This window comes from Apaloderma vittatum, unplaced genomic scaffold, assembly GCF_000703405.1.
Source record: "Apaloderma vittatum isolate BGI_N311 unplaced genomic scaffold, ASM70340v1 scaffold42064, whole genome shotgun sequence".
NCBI classification, from domain to species: domain Eukaryota; kingdom Metazoa; phylum Chordata; class Aves; order Trogoniformes; family Trogonidae; genus Apaloderma; species Apaloderma vittatum.
Window position 1 is genome coordinate 5,431 of NW_009712882.1, and position 9,084 is coordinate 14,514.

General features: G+C 43.7%; 1 protein-coding gene across 1 annotated transcript in view; it reads left to right on the top strand.

Annotated features, from left to right (window-relative positions):
* The first annotated feature begins 1,456 nt into the window (after nt 1-1,456).
* Nucleotides 1,457-9,084, top strand: part of LOC104272988 (integral membrane protein GPR137B) — a 9,163-nt gene continuing 1,535 nt past the window's right edge. Inside the window, exon 1 of the mRNA XM_009868131.1 lies at nt 1,457-1,904. Coding sequence (XP_009866433.1) covers nt 1,536-1,904 — 369 coding nt within the window. The 5' untranslated portion in view covers nt 1,457-1,535. The remainder of the gene's footprint in view (nt 1,905-9,084) is intronic.

A 9,084-nucleotide genomic window follows, 5' to 3' on the forward strand; every position in this document is an offset into this window, starting at 1 on the left:
AGAGTGGTGAAGCATTGGAACAGGCTGCCCAGGGAAGTGATGGAATCGCCATCCCTGGAGGTGTTCAGAAAACGTGCAAATGTGGCACTCTGGGGCATGATCTAGGGGTTGTGGTAGTGTTGGGTTGACAGTTGGACCTGATGGTCTTAGAGGTCTTTCCCAAACTTAATGACTGTATAATCTTTTCAAAGAACTGTATGTATGTACTTATATTAACACAATTATAGTAACTGTCTTCTTCAACAGAGCAGTAGTTCTGAACTCCTCTTAGGATGAGGCATTAATAATGATAATCCATATTGTAATTAGTGTCAGTATCAGTATCCGCATACCCTGAGCACTGTGTTAGTTCACCACATGGACTCTTTCACTAAAGGCATCTTTTTTCACAGCTCACCAGACATGTGGGGTCCTCCCTGGGGATTGTTCCAGGTAACAAGCACTTCTCATAATCAGTTTACTTTAAACAATAGAACAGAACATGGCAGTGCTCCAGCTGTAACCAAGTAATCTTTTAAAAACCTTGTTATTTGATGGTATATGACGCTATACATGACCTAAAGATACGTGAAGCATTCGCACCACACTACAAATGTCTAAACCACTCAGTTTCACTTCTCACTTATCTCACCCCTGTGGATCAAACGCAGCAGCCATAGCACCTATTAATTTATAGATTTAATCCCAAGGGCACATCTGCACACTTGTGAGAAGGCGTGTCTGGTCAGCTGTTGGCACAGTGATGGCACAAATAGACGACAGCCAAGAAGAAGAGAACCTGTAGCTGCATGCACACTTTGGTGAATTTGGATATTTAGGGGTTTTTATTTGTTCCTGTATATGCTGTATTTGGAAGCCTTAATGTGTCTTTCCCCCATTCTAATGAAATGTCTTATGTTAGAAGAAAAAGAAGAAACTGAATGTGTTAGATTTGCTGTGCAAATTGTGTATTTCTATATAAATACAAGAGTTTCTGCAATGCAGAGCTGAACTGTTACAGCTTATTACAGTGGTTTGAATTTCATGAGTACCTTAAGGTGCTTAAAATTATTCCTAATGAAATGCTGCTAAATAAAGTACTTGCTAATGGGAAACAAGACGAAAAAATCCGACAAAGATATGATGTGGCTGCCACTAGGAAAATGTCAGGTACTTGCTTCTTGTAAAAAATAGAACATTACTTAACTAATTTAAAATCTGTATTATTTTCCTTAGGTAAAAAAAGCGGCAGCAAACCATTCAGGGGCTGGTGGATTTCTTTGTTTCTTGCGGATTGTAAAGATTCATGCACAAACATCAGCAAAGGGCAGCTTTCTGAGCTGTTCCCTGCCAATTGCTGACAAAGGCAGTCCTAATGAATCATTCTGAATTGTGATCATGTGCTACCAGCCCACAGTGAGCTGCCAAAGAGGAAGTGCAGCTTGTTTTCTTTCATTTTCTTGATTCCTATGCTGTAGGAAGATGAAAGGAGAAGGAGGAGGAGGCAACAGCGGCAGCCAAACTTAATAAATAATTCTGACGATTCCTGATATCAGATGGAGGCCCCTGAGTGGGACCCACTGAAAAATGACACCCTTCCACCGACCCTGACGCCAGCTGTCCCTCCGTATGTGAAGCTGGGCCTGACCATTGTATATACTGTTTTTTATTCACTGCTTTTTGTGTTCATCTACGTCCAGCTCTGGCTGGTTCTTCACTACCGGCACAAGAGGTTCAGTTACCAAACTGTCTTTCTGTTCCTGTGCTTGTTTTGGGCCTCTCTGAGGACTGTGCTCTTTTCGTTTTACTTCAAAGACTTTGTCACAGCAAATTCTCTCAGCCCCTTCATCTTCTGGCTTCTCTATTGCTTCCCAGTCTGCCTCCAGTTTTTCACCCTGACCCTGATGAATCTCTACTTCACACAGGTAAGCAACAGATATTTGGTTGATTAAATCTGACAGAATGGTAAAGCATTATTTTGTAAGAATCATGAGAAAAATGTAATTTACAAATGTATCTTGGCAATGCAAAAAGCAAATTTCAGTTATTTAGTTGGGAATTTTAACTTTTAATCTATATGTAAGTGACTGTGATCAGCGTTGCAATGAAACTGGAGCCTGAAGTGCTCGTTTCAGGAATGGCAAATAATATTGGTTCTCTCTATTACATGGGTGTCATTTAATTTAACTGTTGGGGGAAAATGTGTAGTAGGAGAGCTTGAAAGCTGGAGACCCAAAATGCTGCTCTATTTTTATTCTGCGTTGTTATTAGTCTTCATAAATCTCTTGGCTTAGCAGACCTGATCTCTGTGTGCAGTCAGAATTCTAATGTCTAATTTTGCTGGTATCCCCCCCTCCCACCCAGTTTTTCTTAAGTTGGCTAGTGTGTTTCTGAGTAAAATACACAAAATAGAAATCCTATGTATTACAATCAAAAGTGTTGATCAAGTCCTACTGCTGACCCAAATTCCTATAATGATCTGTGGTACAAATAGCAGTGACTCCAGACCCCAGTAAGTGTCGTACAGAGATACACCCTCTCTTTCAAGGAAGCTGTGAGGTAAAGGTGTATTAGCTGTGTAATGGGGTAATGGAAGTAGTATCGCCATTTCAGAAAGAGGTCTTGTGAGTGTATCTGTGCTACAGATGGCGAAGAAGCTAGGAGAGTTAAGCTGCACAGTGCTCCAGGTTGCTGCAGTTAGATTTGCTTGAAAGTATATATTGCGAGCTTGGGTGTCTTGGCACTGGGCTCCAGGATGGGTTATTGGCATGCTGAGGCAAAGAAAGGCTGCCGGGCTTGCCTAAGATCTCACAAGCAGCTGGTGGGAGGGCAGGGTCCGGATTCTCTGGCTTCTCAATCCACTGAGGACCCTGGAGTAGGAAGCCAAGCATGCACTCGGATGACCGTTGTCAAAGTCCACTTTCCCAGGCAGGGGTGTTTGGCCAGGAGAGCACCAGCCAGCCCTGGGGCACGCCTGGCAGTGCTCAGGATGCTTTGGGTGTTGCTGCGCGCCCCACGTGGAGCAAGCTCAGTGCCTGGGTCTGGGTGCTTCTGTAGCACCTGCGGTGTTTAATGGAGCTCCGGAGTTATTACAGGCCTCTCAATCCTGAACAGCGTGGCTGGAAAGATCAGGCCACTTCTGAGAGCTGCCATCCCAGAGCTGAAAAAGCAGCAATGGTAAGCATGACAGCCATAAGAGGATCACTGGAGTTGTAGAGGGTATTAAATACTTAGAACCACATACACAGTTTTGTCTGTAGGTTTACTCTTCTGGATTCGGTGTCTGAAACACCTGCTAACTCACCCCGCTCCACTCCCGGGGACACAAGATATATTAAGGGATTATGGGAACCTTTCATCTACATGCTACTTAAATCCAGCTCAGGCACGTAGTGACCTATGCTTTATCCCATCACTGTTGTGAGAGTCATTTGATAATGGTGCAGTTCCCCAGGGGCAAACGTCCATCGTCGCGCAGTCCGTCTGCATCACAGCGTCTGGGACTGAGTCCTGGGTCAGGTTCTTCCCTCAGACACAGGGCTGCTGTGGAAGCCCAGAGGCAGAATGCAGCGTCCTGGCTCTTCGCCAAGAGAAGCTGAGTCTGGCGTGAGTGCCGAGGGGGTAGCAGCAGCCTGCACTCTGCGCATTAGAGTGCCAGCACTTGGGGGCTTAGTGCTGTGGCTAACTGATTCCTTTCATCTAAGGAAGATCTAAAAAAGAGAGCATACCGAATGTGCACATATGTCCTTTTAACTTATTTTTGGCGTTGCTCTCTGATATCATTCAGGAAGTCTAAGTCAGTGGTTGGAAGCAGAAAAAATGTTAAGGCTATTGGTTCTGCCTTTGAGACATTTTCTGCTTTGTCATTGTGAGTCCTCATGGTCTTCCTTGGAGCCCCGCTGTAATAGTTACCTGTCTTGAAGAGCTGGTGTGAGGCTTTTGAAATGACATTTGCAAGGCACTTTCCGAGTTTGTGGTGTGCATCATAATCTCTGAAGATCGTGGGCCGCTGTAGACAGGCATGTTATTAGTATTGCTGCCTGATTTAGAGCCGGTTGCTCGCACTGAAATCTCAGCTCAAGTATCTCCCCAGCCAAAACAAAGCCTTAAACACAAGTACAGCCATTGTACAAATATAGTGTAAGACACAGAATAAGTGCACATAGTTTTAATTCACTGTTATTAATTCTTTACTTCTAACCATTAAAAGGTGGTTTGGCTTGAAATTCAGCATCTTCTTGAGACTGTATATTTAATGTGCATCTAGCTTTCCACAGTAGGCAAGCAAGAACTAGTGCGAAAGGGGTGGGAAGAGAGAATTTTGTTTTCAGTAATGGCTTATAACTTCACAGACCTGTTCAGAAGCAACTTTTACCCTTTTTCTTCTAGAAGGCAGGCAAGAAGGGTCTGCAGCTGTGTCTCATTGCATGAAAACTGTGCTATTTAACCAGTGCTTAGCTAGAGGGAAAGAAGTGATCTATGTATAGTATAGGGACAGAGGACTGAAAGAGGCCTTGTGGGTCTCTGGAATTTGCAAGTGTTTATTTTCTGCTGTACATAGCACCCACCATTTTTAAATGTGGCCACTGCTAGGGAAACTTTTAGACATAGATGTGAGAAGAAAAAGTGATTAAAATATGTTGCAAAAGCTCCTAGCCAAACAAAAAAACTCATTCGGCAAGTGCCTGAGGGCATTTTTCAGAATAATAAGCACCTTTGGACTTGACAGAAAGTTAGCCACAACTATTCTCTTTTTAATAGATATCCCAAAGCAATGAGCATGCAAATTTCAAATGTATTTTATTTGTAGGAAGACAAATAAGCCACGATGATGTTGGCACAGCAGGGGTTGTTCCCTGATTCGAGCATCGCCATCAACAGATACAGCAGACGGAGCTGTAACATGTTGCGGCAGGTTGCTAAAGCAGAGGACCTGTGGACAAAAGGGAAGTTAGGATCAGTGTAGTTTTGACTCATAACAAGGGATTTTTGGATTAAGTTCAGGGTCATTTGCTATGGTCTTGATGCCCTACTTAGTGCAAAATAGAAAGGGTGCTGCAGATAAGGCTTGTATACTATTAGCTCCTCTCAGAAATCTGTACTGGAGAAAATATATGTGATTTCTAATGAGAGCACTAAATCTATTAGAATTTATTAATCCTGTGTCTGTACCCATTCTTTTCTAAAGAAAGAAAAAAATAAGTGACTTACAGTCTCAGGATAAGCCTCTACCTACTTAGAAATCATTAAAATAAATCTGAAATGAAGATGAGGTCCAGTGACACTTTTGTAAAAACAGTAGCGCAACACTGACAAATAACTGCATGGTACCAAGACAGAGCAGCTCCCTGATCCTGATCCATCAGACAGGGAGCTCAAGTGTGCATTTTCACCTACAGAGACCAAAAACCCACATAGATGTGTTTGCCTCACACCTGCAGCTCCCACAGGTTTATCTTGCGGCTTGATAAAGCGAAGACTGTAAATCAGCAAATAATGTCTTTTCCACTTTAAGAGGCACCAGACAGTAAGAATTCCAGGACTTGGACTCTCTTTTATTTATGTCCTGTGTAGCCAAATCTTCCCTGCCCCTGACAAGAGGAGACTCAGATGAATCCTCAGGCTTTATAGTCAGTGCTGTGGGCAAAAGGATAAAGAGGCTCTGGGAAAGAAAATAAGAAGTTGCCTTTTTTGGTGTGTGTGCGAGGGGTGGGCAAGGAAAGGGCTCACTTCACTTTGTCCTGTTTGCTCAGCTTTACATTTCCCTGGGGAACAGGATACAAGTGAAGCAGGAGGGAGGCTAGGATGAGGGGTTACAGACTCAAAAAACAAGGTCAGGGCTGAAGACCGTGAGCTGTAAGGGATGCTGGAAATCCCAGGCCTGCCCTGCGGCCAGGCACAGCAAACCATTTGGTGGGATCTGGGTTTAATCATTGGGTCAGGAACTTCTCCGGGACCTCGGGAACGTGGTGCTGAGCTGAGGAACTTTGAGGCTGTATAGGCGGAGGAGGGCTGGTAGGCAGATTTACCTGTCCTTCCTCCTCTGTAACCAGCTTCCCTTTTCTGTGGCATTCAGACTGAGAAGCTTACTCTGACTCCCAGGCAAGGCTGATAAAATCAGGGACTTTCAAATGAGGAGAAATTGCACAGAGTAAGACAGGTTAGAGGGGAGCCAGCCATGCTGGAAGTACCAGGCAGGGCAGGGTATAACCAGAACAAGGCTTTTGGAGAGTTTACATGTGTCTCAGCGGATCTGGGAGGAAAAGAAGAGAACTTCTCCTTTTCTAATTACTGAGGGTAGCATTTCAGAAGTAATCCCACCAGTGAGAGAACAGAGAGGGGGATTTATTTAGGAGAAATATTTATCTTTTAGTAGAAACAAACCATATATTATAAAGCTTATTATTATTAATGTAAAGCATGCTTTAGATGTACACAGAACTACACAGGAGTCTAACTACAGATAGTAAAGCATCAGCAAATATGTTTGGCATAAAACGTTGTCCTCAGTATTGGATCTATAGGAGACAAATAACAACTGCAGCCTGGCTGGCTGTCAGCATGTGACATGAAGAATGAGGTCGTTGGACTTAGAAAATAATTTGATAGGAAAGCTAGACATGCAAGTTTAGTGTGACTGCCAGTCCCACAGTGGTCCCTGTCCTGTCAGGACAATTTACACAAAGTACCAATTTACACAAAGCTGGGTGTGCGGTGAGTCGTGTCACCCATGTCAGTTGGCCTTACAAACTGCCTAGAGTTTAGAGAATAGGGGGGAAGCTTGCATATTTTGAGGAATTTGATCCAAATGAAGAAATGAATATGGGACAAAGAGGAGGGTGGGCCTGAGACTGGAAGCTATGTGTGCTGATGGCGAGGGGCTCTGGGCCTGCATGAGATTGTGGCATATCTCCAGGGTGCCAAGAGAGGTTTTCATGGAGTGTGACAGAGGAGGAGAGAGACCATGGTGAAACGAACTGGAAAGGAAAAGTACACACTCTGCTCCTTGTAAAGATTTTCAAATGAGAACTGGTAAATAAAGCTGAAATTCATTCCTGTGCAGAGTGCCAGCTTGAGACATAATCAAGCACTTAACACATACCTGAGGCTTTTTGGTAAGCTGGGCTGCAGCTCCTGTAAAAATGAATTGATCTGCTCGCACTGGAGGTGCGCTGCAGGTTTGTGCCGGCCGTCCCATCGGTTCATCTAACTCAGGACATGGACAGAAAATTGCTCCACTGAGATTTTGTTTTCCTTTTCTCTGGGAATATATGACTTGGCTGTGACACATGCTTCATTGATACTTACAGGGCCAGAGCAGCTCCTCATTTAACTTTTGTAACCATAGCTGGAACCCCCTTAAGCTACAGCAAGCCTGGCCTTATTTACCTTCTCTGCAGCCGAGCTGCTGGTGGACTCCCATGCCATTCTCACTGCTCCTCTGCTGGAACCTGGTAATAAGTCCGTAAGGTCAGCTGTTTACATCAGTTCCTGCAACAGGAATTTTCCCTGGCTGTGTGAAGGGCTTTGGGGAGTCCTTTTGTAGTGCTGCAGTTTTATATGCCAGACCTCAGGGGAGTGGAGGAGGGAGTGTGAGAATCTCATTTGAAGTTTCCAGTCCTTTGGCAAAAACAAGGAGTCAAAACAGGATATTTCCCCTTTAAAAAACAACCAAGAGGGGAAATACTTTTAAGAAGAAAAGTAACCCTTTAGACATTAGAAAATTAGGAAGGAATTTCACTGAGTTTTCTGTGTTTTCTGTTCATCTGAAAGGCCTTTTTAAAAGAGCCTGCTTTCTGCTTGCTGTTTAGTCTATTCTTAGGAATAGCCTGCTTTGCACTGGTTTGCTGGAAGACTTAGATGACTCAGATATTGACTGAAAGCTTTCTCAACAGTGTTGCGGGGAGGGGCTATTGGGCAACCGGTCTCTTGAGCTAAAGAAATGACTGTTAAAAGCAAAAAGCAAAAAGCTGCACCCACGAATGTAAGGTACATTGAGAACAGCTTCTGACATCCTTACTCCCACTGGAAAGCCCTTTATTCTGTGACACTCACATTGCTTCTGGCAAGGCTACTTATGAACTAAAGCCCCATCAGTGTTTAGGCAAAGGTGGCAGAACTTGGCTGCCTGTATTTCTGTCTAGCAGTGAATTTGTAAGAGTGCTCATGCCTTATAGTGTAGCTTATATTCTGTGGAGCATCCATTTTTCACGCAGTGCTCATTTTCTTCCTCAGTGGACATTTTGCTCTGATAAAATTCAGAAGCATTTATCAGCTGGGAGAAGCTCACCAAACATAGAATCACAGTAACAGCTGTTTTGGTGATCTCGTGTCTGGAGATCCTGCTGGATCTGTAGCAGGAGCGTCATGTTTGGTTTTAAGTGAACCACGGAGCTTTTGCTAGGTAGGGCAGCCTTGGACTGGTTTGTGTGACAGGAATGCTCTGTAACATTTTAGAGGCGAGTGGATCCTTCTTGTGGAACTGCAGGAGTTGGTATTCAGGAACTTGTGAGTTTTCCGGGTTTTGTGGACCCAGCAAATTGCTTGTCTTTTGTAGTTCTTTGCACAGGCTCTGAACACCTCTGTTCAATGCTACTCCTGAAAGCTGTTAACGGTATGTGCATGTGTAAGCGCTACTGAGAACACGTGAGGATTGTGGAATGGCCCTAGAGACAAGTTTTACTTGTTTGGTTTCATTGAGGTTGGGAATCTGTTCCTTCCCACTTGCCCACAGTGTCTTCCAGAATAAGCAGAGTAGGCAACAAGTCTAGTACGAAAAGCCTACAGCAAGTATTTTGAACCCCATCTCTTCTCTAAAAACTTACAGCCCCTCTTTGTGTACCATGGAGACACAGAATATTCACAAGCCTCTTGTACCTTTCCTTACAGTAGCAAGTAGAAAATCAACTAAAACTTCTTCCTGAACTCCTGTGAGAATTCATGGTCCAGGAATTTGGGGAATGAATTGTGAAAATCTTCTGTAAGAGCTACTGCCAGAGATGTTAACTATTTTAAAACAGTACCAGTGACTGCAGAGTATTTTTAGTTTTTTTTCCCCCCAACGATTCAATTTTATTCTTGGCTATTATTTTTCTAGGTCCTGCT